At 48.4% G+C, this 18,468-nt stretch overlaps 1 protein-coding gene across 5 annotated transcripts in view; it reads left to right on the forward strand.

Moving 5' to 3' along the window:
• The window catches only part of ZNF618 (zinc finger protein 618), a 185,468-nt gene that overhangs the window by 133,091 nt on the left and 33,909 nt on the right, over nt 1-18,468 (forward strand). For 3 of the 5 annotated variants that reach the window (XM_019454088.2, XM_019454090.2, XM_019454091.2), the window contains 6 exons: nt 199-276; nt 894-932; nt 6,066-6,155; nt 7,067-7,102; nt 7,195-7,272; nt 14,642-14,731. In XM_019454088.2, the coding sequence (XP_019309633.2) occupies nt 199-276; nt 894-932; nt 6,066-6,155; nt 7,067-7,102; nt 7,195-7,272; nt 14,642-14,731 (411 nt within the window). Of the gene's footprint in view, nt 1-198; nt 277-893; nt 933-6,065; nt 6,156-7,066; nt 7,103-7,194; nt 7,273-14,069; nt 14,130-14,641; nt 14,732-18,468 lie in introns of all 5 variants that reach the window. The other 2 variants (XM_019454087.2, XM_019454092.2) reach the window with 1 other exon arrangement.

Here is an 18,468-nt window from a genome sequence, read left to right on the forward strand (position 1 = left end):
CCCAACCTCCGGCTCAATGCTGTTTCTGCTGGTCCTTGTTGCCCCTTTGCCTGCCGGGGACGAGACAGCCCGTTGGATGACCCCTGACCCCTTGTCACAGAGTTCCTGCTGCTTGGGGACATCACTGCGGGTCCTGGGACCTCATGGTTGCACATGTTGGGTACCGACTGACCTGTCCCTTCCTTTTCTGTTGTCCAGGATCCTATGAGTGTGGAATCTGTGGCAAGAAGTACAAATATTATAACTGTTTCCAGACCCACGTACGGGCACACCGAGGTGAGTGGGGCAGGGCTGAGGGCCGCACCTCCCCGTTCTCTGTCTGGTGTTCTCCCTGGGCCCCCTTGGGGATGACCTCGGACCCCCCTCCCCCAGAGCTGCAGTCCTCTCCCTCTTTCTGCAGCAGGCGGGAGACCCAGGCAGACAGGAGAGGCCTCCTTAACTTGGGAGAGCACACAGGGCTGGCGGGGGGAGAGGGGACGGGAGGTCATGCCACCAGACTTCTGTCACCAGTGCCCCTGCCTGCCCCACGCGGGCCCGCTTCCTCCCAGGATGCTTCAGTGCCGCCTGGTGTGGCGGCCCCTGCAGGGAAGGTGCTCGCGGGTCCATCTGGTGTGCTCTTCGAGGCGGCCCCGGGAACAGGGACAGGGCGCTGTGGCCGTTACAAAGATGAGAGGGCTGAGGGGACGGGAGAGATGGTCCAGGAGGAAGGGCGCTGGGTCAGGGGGCACGGAGAAGGGCTGTGAGGCTGTGTGCGCTGCATCCTCAATGCGCAGAGAGCATCCTGGGCACACAGTGGTGGGTGGACCACCTGCCCTTGCTCTTCTCGCTCTTTTGGCACGGCCCGGCCACGGGTCCAGTCCGCTCACTTCCCTCTCATTTTCTCTCTCTTATAGACACTGAAGCCACCTCAGGGGAGGGAGCCTCCCAAGGCAGTGAGTATTTCCCCTCGCTCTTGTCCCTCAGGACTGCCCTCTGGGAGTCCTGAACCACGTTGCTGTGGTTCAGGCTGTGGGGCCTGCCACAGGGTCTTTATGGAATTGTAGCAGCCTCAGAACAACCTTTCCCAAGGTGTGTCCCACGGCCCACATCCTAGGGCGGCAGATAGGTGTTCGATCAGCAAAGGGTTCTCTGGCCAGATAACCCGGGGCAGCCTTGGGTTCTGCTCAGATGAACACGTTTCTTTGCTGTGGACTTCTCGGGGCCCTTCACGGGCAGGCACTCACTTGCGGAACCCAGTGTATGCATCATCTCCTCCTCTGTTCTTTTGACTCCCAATTCCTGGATGGGCCTGGGGCTTCATGGCTGATGTTTGGGAAATGCTACTTTGGAGAGTTATCTCGCGAACACCCACGGGCACTCGTCTCTGGGGTGTGCCATCCCAGCAGCGCCTGGGGAGCCACAGGGCCTCGCCAGCTGAGGACAGTGTTCTGCTTTGCTGTTCGTGGGCCCTGCTCGCCCTGCCCCCAGGTCTAAACCCACGGTCCTGGTAAGAAGCCAGATGAGTGTAGGCTGGGGCGGAACCTCTCCCCAGCCAACAAACCTGAGCTCCAGAACCCAGCAGTTCCCCTCCCAGGTGTATCCCAACCGAACTGTGTGCACGTGGCCACCAAAGGACGGCGACTCGGGTGTTCTTAGCAGCCGTGTTTGCAACAGTCCCACACTGGAAACCACCCCGAGTGCCCAGTGCTCGGAGTGGACAGATAAGTCGTGGCATGTTCACGTGAAGCAACGAGGGAGAAAGACGTAGAGCCACACGGATTACCCACAAACACCGTCAGCAAAAGAAGCCCGACACAGAGTTCCTCCTCTAACGTCTGTCCACGGGCAGTACAAGATCGGGAAAGTAATTCGTCCTGGAAGAAATCGTGGGCAGGGGTTTCTGGGTGCTCATGGCGCAGGTGATTTTGGTTTATGAAAATTGGAGGAGCTGAACAGGTTTCTGCATTGGGGTCAGCGGATCCTTCCATGGGGACCAGATAGTAAATATTTTAGACTTTGCAGGCCATGCATCTCTGTCGCCACCGCGCAGCTATGCCACGCCGCATGAACATAGCCAGAGACAGACGGAAATGAATTTTTCACCAGAGCAGAGGGTGGGCAGCCCATAGTTCGTCAGCCTGTTCCTCCTGCCATAAAAGGTTTTTAAAAATAATAAACATGCCCAGGGGCGCCTGGGTGGCTCAGTCTGTTAAGCCTCTGAGTCGTGGCTTAGGTTCAGGTCATGGTTCTCGCAGTTCGTGAGTTTGAGCCCCGCATCAGGCTCCACGATGACAGTGCGGAGCCTGCTTGGGATTCTTTCTCTCCCCCTCTCTCTCTGCCCCTCCCCTGCTCGCTCTCTCTGTGTCTCAAAATAAGTCAGCTTAAAAAAGTTATTTTTTTAAATTATAGACATGACCAAAAAAAGTCTAAAACAAAGCAGTTTGAGGAGGTGTATGAGCTAAAGCAGGGCCTTAATTGCACTGGGTCCAAAAAGCATTTCCCATCCATTCTCTCTTTGGATTCCCACAGCACGTGAGAGGCAGGCAGTGCTGAGGCTAAGCTTCCATTTTCCAGACATTCGAGGCTCAGGTACGTCAGACACCTGCCTGAGGGCCACGGCTAGGAGGTAGTGAATGCTTGTCCCTCCTCTCCGAGCCCTGCCCCAGCCTGGCCCCTGGCTCCCTTCCTCTTCAAAAGCTTCCTTCTCTTCCGGCTCCCATGGTCTGCCTGTGGTCAGCCACACATTTAAAGATCTTCTCTATTTGTCTTTCCTTCCTTAGCTATTCTGGGCCCCTGGCCTCTCCGGCAGCCCCTCAATGATCCATTGTGTTCCATCTGGCTTCCGTGGTTCCCGGAGGCCCCCTGGCTGTTGAGGACTCTGTAGCCAAGGGTATTTTTAGTCCTTCCATTACTTTTGCCTTCCTCCCGAGGGAGTTTTCTCCCCATGGCCACTGTGCTTTATTTTATTCTCAGTCCTGCACCCCTATCCTGACCCAAGCCAGCAGTGCCTGCTTAGAAAGCCTGGCATCCTCACAACACCAGCCTCGTGACAGGAGCCTGACTGTGGAGTCCTGGAGCCAAAAGCATCATGTTGAGAATACCAAGTGCAGCCTACCCATTTTGCAGATGGGGACAGTGAGTCCCAGAGAGAACTCATGCAGCTTGTTAGTAATGGAGGTGGGCATAGAAACCAGGCCTCATGCCTTCTAGTCCAGGGGTCTTTCATTTAGCTGTTAGAAAAATTATATCATCATAAATGGAGGCATATATGCGCTCACCTGTATCCTAACTAAGAAAAGAAAAGCTTAACTCCATGTCTACTTCTGTCGCGGCCGTTACGTTGATTCCCTTTCCAAAACGATATTAGGCAACATTTACCAAGTATTTGTTGTCGGTTGGGCATTGTGCTCTGTTCATTTTTCATTACAACTCGGAGATGAAGGAACCGTCTCATTCCCATTTTGCAGATGAGAAGACCAAGGCGCTCGGGTTAGGGAGTGTGTCCAGCGTTAGTTGTGCTGATTGGCATCCGAGTCGGGTTGGAGTCATGCAGCCCCACTGCAGAGTCTGTCTCTCCAGATGGATTCGTGGTGCCCTTCCGGGAGACATTTCTGAGCTCCCTTGGAGGCTCTGAAAGTGTCGTTTCATTGACAGAAAATTATTTTGCCTTTCTTCCTGTGGGGATAACTCTTTGGTTCTCATCTACTCCTGTCTTAGGTAGGCCTGGCACTGTGGTCCCCACCCGCATTGAGAAGAGGTCGCGGTATGGGATTCGACAGAGCAGGGCGAAGGCGCGTCTCAGTGGCAGAAAGCTGGGGGTTCACCGTTTATTGGAGGTGGTAGGAGGGGCCATGTGAGCAGTTGTGAGACGAGTGTGGCCGGCAGCTGCGGAGTGCGACTGGCACTGGCCCGTATGGGAGAGGAATTTCTGGGGCGGGGCCCCATCTGGAACCAGCAGATCCTGGATGCCCTTGACTTCTCCACCTGCTCCCCAGTATCCAGCACTCAGAGAGGATTGTGGTCCAGATGGGACATGAAGAGGGGAGGTTATTGTCTAGGCTGGATGGGAACTTGAGCCAGGCTTGGAATCCTAGAATGGCCGGCCTGGGAGAGGCCCTGGGAATCAGCTCATTACTACCTTCCTGTCCCTTCACATTAGAGGGGAAAGAGCAGAAGGTGAATCCCGAGGTGGGGTCAGCCCTTGCTGGCAGTCTGGATGAGGCAGAGCAGGACCAGGCCTCTCCTCCTCTGCTCTCCACCTGTTCTCCCCCCACACCCCTCCACCGCCTGGCTGGTTCAGGTGTGGGCACAGAAATGGTAGGGCCTGGTGGGATGGTGGCATGCTGGGTCCCCAGACCCTCAGAGTGACTGTGTGTGCTGACGCTGTGTGCATCTCACTTGGGGGCCAGTTAGGCTCTGTGGCAGATGCCAGGGCACTTTGGGAGATGACAGGTGCAGTCTAAGAGGTGGGGGCAGAGGCAGGGAGATGGCCGATGTCATCTGTGCCCCTAAGTTCAGCTAAGCAGGGACCAGAACCTTCCCATAGAATTTCCTGGCATTGCAACGTCGGGATGGAGGGAGCCTCCTCAATCCTGTATTTGAGTGCTGGGGAGCAGAAGGAGGGCCAGAAGGCTGGTGCCTCAGTCAGGAGCGGAAGGTGGGCTTATCCAGGCAGAGAGAGGCCATGTGCCCTGATTCAGCTATGGCATGGAACTGAGTGACTATTTGAATCTTGGCTATGCCTCGCCCCGCTGTGCAGCCTTGAGTAAGCCACTCTGTCTCCCTGTGCTGGACATAGTCCGGAAGGTGAGGTGGGCGGGTCATCCCGAGATCTGCCCAAGGAAGACACACAGGACGTCTGTGCTAGTGCGTGGGGAGAGCAATGTCCTAAGGGAGTCCCGCCCCAGAATTTGGATAGACCTAGGTAGGGATCATCCGAACTCTGGCCCTGTGTGCATTATCTATTGCTGTGGAACACACTGCCCCACAGCTGAGTGACTTAAACAAACATTGATTTATGGTCTCATGAGGCACGTGAGGCATTGGCCAGGACTGTGGTCTCCTCTCAAGGCCCAACCGGGGAAAGGCCCAACGTCCACACTCACGCACATGGCTGTTGGCAGGATCCTTCCCAAGTTGATGGACCGAGGGTGTCACTTCCCCCCCTGGCTGTTTACCAGAGGCTCCTGTGTGGCTCTCTCTCTGTGGCAGCTTACAACATGGCAGCTAGCAAGAGGCAGGCAGTGTGAGAGAGACAGAAGTCACGGGCTTTTGTAACCTAATCTCAGAAGTGACATCTTATCACTTCATTCCCTTCTCTTTATTAGAAGCAAGTCAACTAGATCTGGTTCAGACTCAAGGGGAAGAGATCGTACAGGGGGTAAATGCCAGGAGGCCAGGGTCTTTGGGAAGCTGCCTACCACAGGCCCTCCTAACTGTGGGGCTTGGGACAGACAGGTCCCTTCTGAACCTCAGCCTACCTGTGTGTTAAATGGCTTACTTCTTGGGGCGCTTGGGTGGCTCAGCCGATTGAGCGTCCAACTTTGGCTTATGTCATGATCTCTCAGTCCCTGAGTTCAAGCCCCGCATCAGACTCTGTGCTGACAGCTCAGAGCCTGGAGCCTGCTTTGGATTCAGTGTCTCCCTCTCTCCCTCTCTGCTCTTCCCTGGCTCATGCTCTGTCTCTCTTTCTCTCTCAAAAATAAATAAACATTAAAAAAAATTTTTTTTTTTTTAATGGCTTCTTCCCCCTCAGTCACAAGAACCAATGGAGGAAAGACAGGAAGTGCCTGGTCTGGCACCTTGCACATGCAGAGCCTCGAGAAGGGAGGTGGGGTCAGGCCCTTTTCAGGTCTCAGCTCACAGAGTGGGATTGCGGGTTGGTTTGAAAGTCGCTTCAGCACCCTCCAGTCTCCTTGTGGAGAGGACCCCTAACGTCCCCGGCACTGATTCTCCGTGGCTCACCAGCTGGGGCTAGTCTGGGCTAGTCTCATGTTTGGGTCGTGAAGCCGATGAGCTGGCCCAAAGAAACCCCACCCGAGTGACCGAAGTCCTGGTAACTACACGTGTCTCTCTGTCCCCCGCAGACAATTTCAGGTACACATGTGACATCTGTGGGAAGAAGTACAAATACTACAGCTGCTTCCAAGAGCACCGGGACCTGCATGCGGTGGATGGTGAGTGAGGCCCCTCACTGCTGGGAAGTAGAGTCAGATAAAGAGGAGCACCCCCCCCCCCCACCGCCCCCAGGGCTGCTTGTCCCCCTGCTACCCCACCCACCAGCTGTCCCCGCCCTCCTCCCACCCAGAGGAAGGTCAGAGGGCAGTCAGACCAGGAGGGCAGTGACCGAACCCTGAGGATTCTGGGAGAGAGAAGGTCCCCGTCCTACTCCATACATACTTCTGATTAGGGTAACCCAAGTGAAATTGCATTTTGTAGGTCAAAATCCGTCGAATTTTAGCAATTTCATATCGATGCATTTTACAGTTTCATACTGAGTATTCACATGCTCTGATGAAATTAAACCAGTTTTTTAAAATGAATGATGGTATTTTAGTGTCTTCAGTTATAGAGTTAGAAATTGGAACAATAAATTTAGGTAATTTATTTTTAGAATCTCAATCCTAGAAATAGGGTCTTGGGCCTGGAAAGGATGGAGGGGGGCTCCCACTCCAGCCCCACATCCCCAGCCTGTCGCAGGCTGTGACAACCAGGCCCTGCCACTCACTCCCGCTGGCTTCCCTTTTCACATCGCCTCTTTTTTCCTACTGGTCTCTTCCTTTTTTTCTCCTGCCCTGGCCCCTCAAGTAGCTGTTGGCGACCCAGAAACAGTCCAGGCAGAAATTGCCCGCCTCTGGGTTGGACCCTAGCCCGTGGGGTGGATGGGGAATGGAGGCGCAGTCTGTGTCCCAGTTGGGATGTGCCCTCCTGTGGCCCCTGGTTTTCTGGGGCCTCCATGCTGGCCAGGGTAGGCTCTCCTGGGCCCCAGAGGCTGGGAGCGTTGGGCAGAGGCAGCCGTGGGCAGGGACTAACAGGCCTCCCGTTTGCTTCTTTCCTTCTGCGGCTGCTGCCTCCTGCCCGGGTGCAGTATTTAGTGTGGAAGGGGCCCCTGAGAATCGGGCAGGTAAGTCCTTGGTGGCTGCTCACTTCCCTGTGCCCGGCCGGACTCCCAAGACCTGGTTGCCAGGGCGCTAAGGGCTGTGTGTTCTCCCACAGACCCCTTCGACCAAGGTGTCGTGGCCACTGACGAAGTGAAGGAGGAACCCCCGGAACCGTTCCAGAAAATCGGGCCAAGTATGCGGGCCTCTCTCTGGGGTTGGGCTGAGCTGGGCCGGTGGGGGGAGACTGGCTGAGGGCTAAGTCTTGCCATTGGAAGAGGGTGACATCACTTACCCTGAAACAGTGGTGCTGGCCAGTGACCACTGACCTCCTTAGACCTCACTTTGCCCACCTGTCAAATGGGCCAGTCTTAGGACTTTAGCTTTTGAGGAGCAGCAGAACAGCACAGGGTCACGGTCAGGGCAGTGAAAGGAGCACATGCTTGGTGCCCTGGTAGTCTGTTAGCCGTCCTGAGCCTCGGCTCCTTACATGTCAATGAGGATGACATTTCCCCGAAGGTTTGTTGGGGGATTAAATGAGATCGTGAATGTAAATCACCTATTAGCACAGTGCCTGGTACATAGTAGGTGCTCTGAAAATAACTTGTCATCTGAAGGGGTTCCTCAGCAAATGAAGCTGTCCAGGGGAGCCACATGTAGACACTCTGTCCTTGTCCCAAGTAAACCCCTGAGGGCGGGGGTCACACAGCGGCCTGCCTGTTCTCGGCATACTTGGCGTTGAGTGTGGTGGGGACACATCAGTGGGCGGGGCATTTGTGGCCCTGCCCTTGGGTACAGGGAGGGGGCAGTGGGTCAGTAGCAGATAGTTCCAGCATAATCTGAAGTGCAAGGAGCCATGGGGGCTGGCGCAGTACCTGGCCAGCCGCGGGAATCCTGGAGGCTTCTGCTTGGGGACGAGGGTGGGGAATGAGCTCTTGCGTCATAGGCGGAAGTGGGAGAGCAGCGCCTGTTCTGGGAATTGAAAGGCAAATCAATTCTGAGTTGAAGTCTTGAGAGAGAGCCTTGAATGCCAGAGGAAGGCATCTAGACTTCATTCTGAGGGACAAGGAGCCAGAGAGTTTACCACATGGGGAAGGGACTTGATCGGATTTGCACTTTAGGAAGACTATTTTGGCTATTTCTAGAAGAATGGATTGCGTAGAGTCTCACGAGTGAGAGGGGTCTGGCCCAGCCCTTCAGGAATTCACATTCCCCTTCCTTGCTTACCACCCAACAGGAAAAGGCCTTTGTCGACTCTGCCTCACTACAATAAGGATTGAAGGTAGCTTGCAGAATAGACACACAGACACTGAATGAAAGGATGAGGAAATCCAAGGCAAGGAAAGTCGAGGAGCTAAAGCAGGGAAGCTGGGGATGCTCTTCAAAGGGTGGAGCTTGGCCCTGACCCTTGGAAGCTGTTGGTCCGGTCCCCATCCTGTTTCTCCGTCCTTCCTCCTCCGTGGTAGAGGATGAGCCTGCTTTGTCTTAACTCTTAAAGCACTCCAGAAACGTGAGAGGCAGCAGTATTTGCGAAGCGGTTAGCGTAGCGCTTGTCATGTGTTTACCGTGCATATGACACGTTTTCTTTTTCCCTCAGAAAATGATGAAACCCTCAACACTGAAACTGCTATAAGTTAAACCGTGGGGAAACCTACATGGGAATCAGACACGTTCTATGATGGACATTCGTAGACAGATACAGGACGGGGACAGCGGGGTCTGTGACCTGCCACGTTAGTACTGTCTGCCAGCCGCCCCGGGGTAGCACTGCCCTTCTGTCTGCAGCATCATAATTATGAAAGTAGAATTGGAATCTGGCCCACATTTGAATGCTGCCATCTCCAATTTACCAGCTACTTTATCCCCCTTCTGAGTGTCCTTTGACTCATCTGTAAGCTGGGGACAAGAGCGTCTATCTGTTCTGTAAGGCTGTTGGAGGATGCCTGCAGGAAGTGTTTGGCCCAGCACCTGGCTTGCATCCAGGGCTTAACACACGAGTGGTGTTGTCGAGAGACGGCCGATTGTAAGAGCTTTAGAGCACCCCATCTATGAACCCCAGCTCTACATTTAATACCTGCGTGAGGGCGTACATGCTCTATAATCTCCCTAATCTACGCTTTCCTTAACTCGAGAATGGGGTGGTGACAGTTCTTTCAGGATTGTCGTGGAGATGAGATGAGGTTATGTTTGCACAGGAATTAGTGTAGTCTTTTAGGCACACACGGAAGGCATTAGTAAATAAGTGGTACCTGTTACCCAGGAAGGTACAGAACTAGATGGAACTTGTTCTGTAGATCAGTAACTGAGTCAGACAGACGGCCGGTGGAATTGTCACACACCATAAGCAGTTGGGAATTGCACTGAGCAAAGGGAACTGGGTTTGGCTCCCTGAATGCTCCCAGCTTGACGTTATGGAGCGGAGATTGCTAAAATAGTGTGACCATCTCCCGTCACCACTCAGGAGCTGCCTTATGAGGTAAGAACGCTGCTGCTTGGGCTTCAAGCAGCCCAAGGCCACAGAACTCTAAAAATGAGAAGGCATAGAGTGAGAGGAGCCATGAGAGGCACACCGCACCACCAATAGAGTTTTGTTGGTCCGGGAAGAGGAGAGACCCTGAAGCAGTGCATGCTGGGAAGTACACCTTCCATATCCGCATCATCTGAGCAAATTGGAGAATTAGGGAGGAAGAAGCTGGAGCCATGACAGAGCAGAGGAATCCTTCTAGAAAGAGAGAGTTTGTCCTAGGGGCCTTGCATGTCAGCTGCTCTCCTGCTGCAGATCTGAGAAATAACTACCATGGCACTGGTCTCCCATGCTCATGACTACGATGATAATGGGAGGGTCAAGGACAGTTCACTCATGTCTATCGAAAACAGTAAGTCTGAATTCATCTGCAGTTTACTTGATTTTTTAAAAATGTGGATAGGGAAGAGTAACTTGAAAAATTTTTTAAATTAAAAAAAAACCCCAAACCATGAATCTGTGAAAATTCCACAGAATTTAGGAGACTCTGAGGACAAGCATACCTCTGAAGATGACCTTACTACAAAATCTAGAAGAACATTCTGTGACAACCATAATCAAGTATAAGAAAATATGATTTACCTCACTCTCCTTGGGCTGTCCTAGCAAAATACCCGACTGGATGGCTTCAGCAAATTTATTTTCTCACGGTTCTGGAAGCTAGAAGTCCAGGATCAGAGTGCCAGCCTGGTCAGATTCTGGTGAGAACCCTCTTCCTGGCTCACAGATGGCCACCTTCTGTCTGTGCCCTCACATGATGGGAGACCAGTGGAAGCAAGCTCCCTGGTGTCTCTTGTAATAAGGGCACCAATCCAGTCGTGAGGGCCCCACCTTCATGACCTCATCTCAACCCAGTTACCTCCCACAGGCCCTGTCTCCAAACACCATCACCTGGGGAGGTGGGGCGTCAGCAATTGAATTTGGGGAGCTAGGGGGACACAGTTCAGTCCACAGCATGACCCGTGTGAAAGAGGATCCTGAAGTGTGGTGACAGAGCAGCAGGATAGAACGAAGAGGCAGAGAGAAAAGAATGACGTAAAGGACTACAGAGAAACAGAATAGAAGCGCAGAATTAAAACCTACAGTATAGATAGTAAAGAGCAGAATTGATCTGCAGAAATGGAATTAGTTATGGGGATGAGAAATCTGAACGGATCAAGATAACCAGGGGAAAGGAAAACAAGCTAAATACAGAGCGTGGAGAGCCAGTTTCAGATAATTAGTGGTGTTGTACCGGTGGGACAGAAGCAATACTCCAAAGATACAGTAGAAGAAAATTTTGCTAAAGGAAGACCTGTGTGTGCAGATTTAAGGGCTCATTGTATTTCAGGTGATGACAGATGATTGTGGTGTAACCTGTCTCCATGTAAAGAGACCCATAACTAAATAGATCTTAGTGATTTTTTAAACTGTAAATATAAAGAAAAAATACACAGGCATCTAGACATAAGAAAAGCCAGGTGTTATCCAAGATGAACCCAGGGGGGACTTGCCTCAGACTTGGGTACGGTACTAAATGTCCGAAGACGACACTACGTTTTGAAGGGAAAAGGTTGTAATCTTAACAATTTTGTATCTAGACAGCTTACAATTTAGGAGTAAAGGGGAAAGTGAGGGCCCCCAAACCCACTATTTCTCCTATGTACCCATCTTCAGAAAATTTAAAAAACACACTCCAGGGAACTAAGCACATTGAAGAGTCCATTGTCAGGAATGAAGTCCTAGCTCGGGAGGACTGGTGGTAAATGGTCAAACCAGATAAGCTAGAAGCTAAGTTTAAAATGTTGGACTCTGATTATAAAATTGAATGCAAAGGACAAAGATCATTGTAAAATACTAAAAATGAATTTTAAAAACATGAGAAGGAAGGAATAGGTGAAGGATACAGTAGAGGTAGGTTAAACCAGCCCTTCCCATGGTGTGGGCCCTAGACCAGCAGCAGCAGCATCTCATAGAAGTTTATTAGAAATGTAAATTCTTGGGGCGCCTGGTGGCTCAGTCGGTTAAGTGTTCTACTTCAGCTCAGGTCATCTCGTGGTTGGTGGTTTTGAGCCCTGTGTCAGGCCCTGTGCTGACAGCTTCAGAGCCTGGAGCCTGCTTTGGATTCTGTGTCTCCCTCTCTCTCTGCCCCTCTCCCGCTTGTGCGCGCTCTCTCTCTCTCTCTCTCTCTCTCTCTCAAAAATAAATAAGCATTAAAAAAAATTTTTTTAATGTAAATTCTTAGGCTCCACCCCCAAGCCACGGATTCAGAATCTCTGGGGTGGAGCCCAGCAATCTGTGTTGTAACCATCTTTCCAGATGATTCTTAAACATGCAAAAGTGTGAGAAGCATGGAGTTAAACTGCCTTTCTCAATGGTAATAGACTTGAAATTACCATTTTCTGCTTAACTGTAACAGACAGATGTATCTTACATGCTATGTAAAACAAAGGAGAATATTGGAAAATAATGGAATATTGGAGAATAATGGAAAGGCAGAGAGAAGATTTCATTCATCAAACAACTGAAACAAAGGAAACCAGAAAAGGTGGAGCACGAAAAAAAAAGAAACAAAACATAAAACACGTAAAACCAAGTCAATTATGGCTTTAAATAAAAGCAAATGGCATAATCTCTTTCATTAGAAGACAGAGATTCTCAGGTTAATTTGAAATAATGGTTTATTAGCAACACACTTAGTTAATTCCTCATCTTTTATCTTTCTCAGGGAACTCGCTCTTGCTTCCTTAACTAAATTGAGTTCCCTGTTAGGATTTTCATAGCACTGTAAGTGTCTCCTTTAAGAGCCCCTCTTGTGGTTGCAGTGTTAAGTTTGTGTGATTATTTGATTTTTCTGTCTCCTTTCCCAGACTGTAAGCTCCTTAAAGGCAGGAACCATGACTGCTTTTGCTCATCATTTTCGGCTGACATTTAGCAAAGTATCTTTTTAATGAATTTTCCCAAGACAGTTTAGGGAAGTGTTTTCAGGCACATGTAGACAAGTAGAAAGAAAGATCCTAGAAAGTAACTATTTGGAATGAATGTCCATCAAACTAATACAAGAGTATAATTAGAAGTGTGAGCAGTGGTTCTTAAACTTTCCTCTGCATCACAGTTTTCTAGGGGCACTGTTAAAACACAGATTGCTAGATCCCATTCCTAGAATTTTGCTTTCAGCGTCTTGAATAAGTCTCAGAGAATATGCATTTCTAACAGTTTGACAGACAATACCGGTGCTGCTGGCTCAGGGACCACCCTTTGAGAAGCACCGTGTTACAAAATCGTGTAATGTTAGTTAGTTAACACTGACAGTTTTGATTTCGTGAGGCTTAAATGCGGCAGACAACATCACATCTAAAAATACAAAATACATTTAGGAATATGACAAAATGGAAAGGTTGATCATGACCGTCTTGGAGAGAGCAGGTAGACAAACGGGATCATGTAGGGCTTGAATAATATAATTAATACGGTTGATCTAGCTAACAACTTCGAAGCCTGTAAATAGCAAATCGTCTATCTTTTCCAGTGTTCATGAATCAGTTATAAAAGTTATTTATGAAAAAGTTTAAATCCGTATTGAGAGAGAAAGACCACAAACAATTTTTAAAAATTGAGAAAAAATAATTGTGACATATAGAGCAAAATGTTGATGTCCTTAATCTGCAGAGTTCTTAGCCATTAAAAAAATGTAAATACGCCTATGGAAACATTGGCTGTAAACTCAAATGGGAAAGTCACGAAAGAAAAACTACAGTTAATTAAACATGAAAAATAGTCAATTTCCTTAGAACTCAAAACAAATGGAAAATAAAACCAGCAGTGCAATAGAATTCTCCCTATAAGGCACAGCTTTCTGATTGGGATAAAAATTGGCCCAACCTTTTGATATGTACTTGGTGCTGTGGTTATCAAAAGCCTTAAAAATGCATGCCCGCAATTTATCCTGAGGAAATAATGAGCAAAGATTATGCACAATAATCTTTACTTTGCAACGATGTGACAAATGATGAGCAAATGTGCAAACATTTCTACAAAGATGTGGATTGCTGCATTTTTTTTTTTTTTTTTGGTAAGGGAAAAAAATTTGAAACGATCTGAACATCCCCTGGTGCAGGAGACTGGCTCAGCAGATTTCAAAGTCCAGAGGGAACCATACAGCCAATAAATGCAGTAGGGATCGATGTTTATTGATTGAGCAAGATGTCCACAAAGTATCGTCGATTGAATACACCAGGTTACAAAGAGGATACGGATCAGGGCTGGCTAATTCAAGGCCCACCGGAGCTAGACAGCTGATGTCAGGGAGAGGAGCCCGCTCCGGAGGAGATGGGAGTGAGGGGTGGGACCCGGGGGCGGATGGCAAGGTTGCACACTCCACCCCAGGGGGCAGCTGCTGCTCTTTGTTTGGGGGCGACAGATGATTGAAATTTCTCGTACTCTTTAAGTTTTGTATTTGTATTTATCAGTATTTTATAATTTTCCCCCAGTGAACAATATTACATCAGAAATTTTTAAGAAGAAAGAAGTTAGGCAGTGCCCAAAGAGAGGTAAAGATAAAGTCTGGTGGGGCCTGAGAGGAAGACGTGACCCCTTCTGCCGGGGGGGTGGGGGTGCTTGGGGGCGGGGAAGGTCTTGGAGATGAGGGGACCCAAGCGTGGCCATCGCAGAAGGGCTGAGCGAGAGGTTGGCACTGGTCACCACACATTTCCTGAGCACCAGGGTCTAGGGGGGGAGTGTGGACGGAGAAACGGCGTGTGCCAGGTACTGTTCTAAGCACTTGACGTATAAATTTAATCCTCACAGCAATCCTACAAGGTGGTCCGATTATTACCCCCGTTTTATAGATAGGAAAACTGAGGCACAGAGAGGTTAAGAGATTTGCCCAAGGTCACACGGCTGGACATGGAGGAGGAGCTGGGAGCTGAACCCAGGCAGGCTGACTCCAGTGGGCTCGGTTGTAGTTGGTCCCAGGATGAGGGGAGCCGGAGGGGAGGGAGCATGCTGCTGCTGCTTGCTGGGGGTCACGTGCCCATTCCCACACTTGCCTCTCCTTGGACAGAAACTGGCAATTACACCTGTGAATTCTGCGGAAAGCAGTACAAGTACTACACGCCCTACCAGGAGCACGTGGCCTTACACGCCCCCATCAGTGAGTACCTTCTCTGGTTGGGGCCTGGAGGAGTTGGAGGGAGGGGTGGGCCAGCCACAGGCCGAGGCTTTGCCAGGGCAGGGTGAATGTACAGGTGGGCTTGGCCTGGGGCAGCCTCTAGGTGTCCAGGCCTGACCCGGGCCACCTTACCGCAGTAGCTGGATTAGCTGGGAAAGCCCCACCCTTCAGCCAGGAAAGCCTGAGTCTCCCTCGGTAGACTCAGGGTGGGCATCATTCATCCAAGTCCTCCAGTGGCCCCACCCCTAAGCACCTCTGAATCCTGTGGTTCCTGAGACCCCCACTCCGGAGCCAGTGACCCGTGATACAGCTTCAGTCTGAACCAACGCATGGCCTAATCCAGGCTAGGCGATGGCCAACTAGACAGGACAGTTCCGTTTTTGCCCTCGGTGGTGGAAAAGGTAAAAAGGGGGAAGGGATGCTAAGTCGAGACTCAGAAGCCCTGGGTTTAATCAGCTGGGTTGCAGGGTTGCGTGACCTTGGGCGGGCCCCATCCTGTTTCTGGCCCTCAATCTCTCCCTTCTCCCTTGGCCTGGGAGGAAAAGAGTTCTAAGGGCCCTTCGGTTGGGACATCCCAGCCTTCCGCTCTCCTGATACCACTGATTGACTTCCCAGCTTCCCTCCTGGATGTCAGAGGGGGCTCCATCCTTAGATCCCCAGATATGTGGGCTAGGAGGATATGAGAGATTTAGGCTAGATCCAACAGAGGATTAGTTTGCTGAGGTTGAAACAGCCCCTCCAGTGGGCTTTGGATCTAGAGATTTGGGTGCCGATGGGTTCTGTGTAGAATTAGGGGTTGAACTGGATGGCTTCATCAGGCGGTACCCAGGGCTAGGGCTTGAGGACCCTGGGTCTGGTGAGAGTATCCAGAAGGATCTGTGTTCACTGCAGAGGAAGTCCTTACAAATGGATTCATCTGATGATCCTCTTTGGTGCCTGGCTGCTTTCACTTAGCATAATGTCTGTAAGACACATACACGTTGTATGTATCAATTGTTCTTTTTTTTACCGCTGAGCAGTATTCCATTGTATGAAAATACCCCTGTTTAGCCATTTGCTTGTTCATTTCAGTTTCCCATTTTAGGCTCTTATGACTGAACCTGCTATGAAAGTGTTTGTAGGAGGCTTTTTGGGGACATATGTGTTTATTTTTCATGGGTAAAATACCAAGGAGTAAACTTGCTAGGTCATAGGGGAGAGTGTGTTTAACTTTTTAAGAACTTACACACCATTTTCCAAAATGGCTGTAGCATCTTACGCTCCCACCAGCCACATATGGGAGTTCCACTTCCTCCACATTCTTGCCAGAGTTTGTAGGCGATGGGCTGTTTAATGCTAGCTGTTCTGGTGAGTGCTTACTGGTCATTGTGGTGTTAATTTGTATTTCCTTGATGACCAATGATGTTGAGCATGCTTTCATCTGCATATTGGCCATGTGTGTATTTTACTCTGGAGATTGTCTAAAGTCTTTTGCCCATTTTGTGGTTGGGTTGTTTGTATTACTAAATTGTAAGGGTTCTTGGGGCACCTGGGTGGCTCAGTCAGTTGGGCGGCTGACTACAGCTCAGATTGTGATCTCGCGGTCTATGAGTTCGAGCCCCCCGTTGGGCTCTGTCCTGAGAGCTCAGAGCCTGGAGCCTGCTTCAGATTCTGTGTCTTCCTCTCTCTCTAGCCCTTCCCTGCTTGCTCTCTCTCTCTCTGTCTCTCTCTCTCAAAAAATAATAAACAATAAAAAATTTTTTTTAAATTGTAAGTGTTCTTTATACATTGTAGGGCCAGGTCTTGTATCAGGTATATGTACTATGAATATTTTCTTGCAGTCTTCAACATGCCTTTTGATTTTCATACAGTATCTTTCGATGAGTGGTTTTTAATTTTTATAAAGTCTAATTTACCAATTTTTTCTATGGCTAGTGCTTTCTGGGTCCTACCCAGAATATCTTAACTACCTCAAGATTGTGAGGATATTCTCCTTAATTATCTTGTGGAAGCTTTAAAATTTTAGCCTTTGCGTTTAGGTCTGTGATCTTTTCAAGTTAACTTTTGTGAATGGTGAGAGGTAGGAGTTGAGATTAATTTTATCCCACACAGATATCTGGTGGTTCCATCATTTGTTAAAAGGATTGTCCTTTCCCCCATTGCATTACATTGAATTGACAATCAGTTGAAAGCATAAATATATGTCAGTTTATTTCTGTTCTGTCGATTTATTTATCTATGTTTATGCCAATATGGTCTCATTTACTGGAGTTTTATAGCCTTAAATTCAGGTACTCTTGGATTTTCGACTTTGCTCTTTTTAAAGAATATTTGTCAATTTTAGGAACTTTGCTCTTCCATATAAATGTTAGGGGAATTTCTGATTCCCAATATCTACCAAAAAATCCAACTGGGATTCTGTTTAGGATTACTCTGAATCTACAGACCAATTTAGAGAGAATAGACATCATCATAATATTGGCAATTCCAATCCATGAATATGGTATATCTCTCCATGTATTTAGGTCTTTTTCTCTCAGCAATAGTTTGTATTTTTCTAAGTAGAGATCTTGTACGTATTTCATGAAATTATCTCTAAGTACTTCATGTTTTTTGACACTCTTATGATTTTCAGTTTTCCAATTATTTATTGCTATTACATAAAGACATAATTTTTGTATATTGAATTTGTATCTTGCAGTTTTACTAAATTCACTTACTAGTTCTAATAACATTTTTACGAGTTTCTTCGGATTTTCTGTATACATACTGATGTCATTTACTAATAAATAACTTTGCTTCTTTCCAGTCTATATTTTTTTGTTGTTTCACTATACTGGTTAGGATCTTCCAGTGCAGTGTTGAGTATAAAACTTCAGTGAGTATTTCTGCCTTTTTCATAATCATAAGGTTCAGTTTTTCGTCATTAAGGATGATCATTTTCGTTATTATTATATTAGCTGAAGTAGGTTTTTATAAATGCCCTTTATTAGTTGAAGTTACCTCTTATTCCTAGTTTACTGAACTCTTCTGTCATAAATAGGTGTTTTATGTTTTTTTCTGTACCTGTTGAGATGATTCTATGATTCTCATCTTTTATTCTGATAATGTGTATTACATGGATTGATTTATTGTCATTGTTCTTAAATAAGTCACAATGCCTATACTTTATTAAAACACATTAAGAGTATCAGAAAGTCCAACTCTGAAATGAACTGAAGAAACTTAAAATGTTGGAATGTGTCCTCTTTGTTTGGAGAGTGATTTTCTTCTTTGAAACTTATTTTTCTTGGAAAGGCATCTGAATTATTTTAAGACCTGGGGTAGTTTGTAGAGTTATTTGATCTCAAGAACATATTTTCTGATCACTCCTATCTAAAACTCCCTAGGATTTCACCTGGTTTTTAATATCACTCCCACAACTGATTTCTCAAGGATAGGGAGCTACAATCCTAGAATTAGCAGAGCCCCATGTTCAATCAGTGGTTTGATGATGATGATCATCATAATCAAGAAAATAAAATTCTTCTGGTGAAGTTTTTTTAAACAATATTGAGGCATATTGTTACACAATACAGTGCCTGTATTTAATTTTTTTTAACATTTATTTATTTTTGAGAGACAGAGGCAGAGCATGAGCAGGGGAGGCGAAGAGAGAGATACAGAATCTGAAGGAGGATCCAGGCTCTGAGTTGTTTGTTAGCACAGAACCCAACACGGGGCTTGAACCCACGAACTGC

The sequence above is a fragment of the Panthera pardus genome, unplaced genomic scaffold (assembly GCF_024362965.1).
Source record: "Panthera pardus isolate Hobbes unplaced genomic scaffold, ASM2436296v1 HiC_scaffold_20, whole genome shotgun sequence".
Classification (NCBI taxonomy): Eukaryota; Metazoa; Chordata; class Mammalia; order Carnivora; family Felidae; genus Panthera; species Panthera pardus.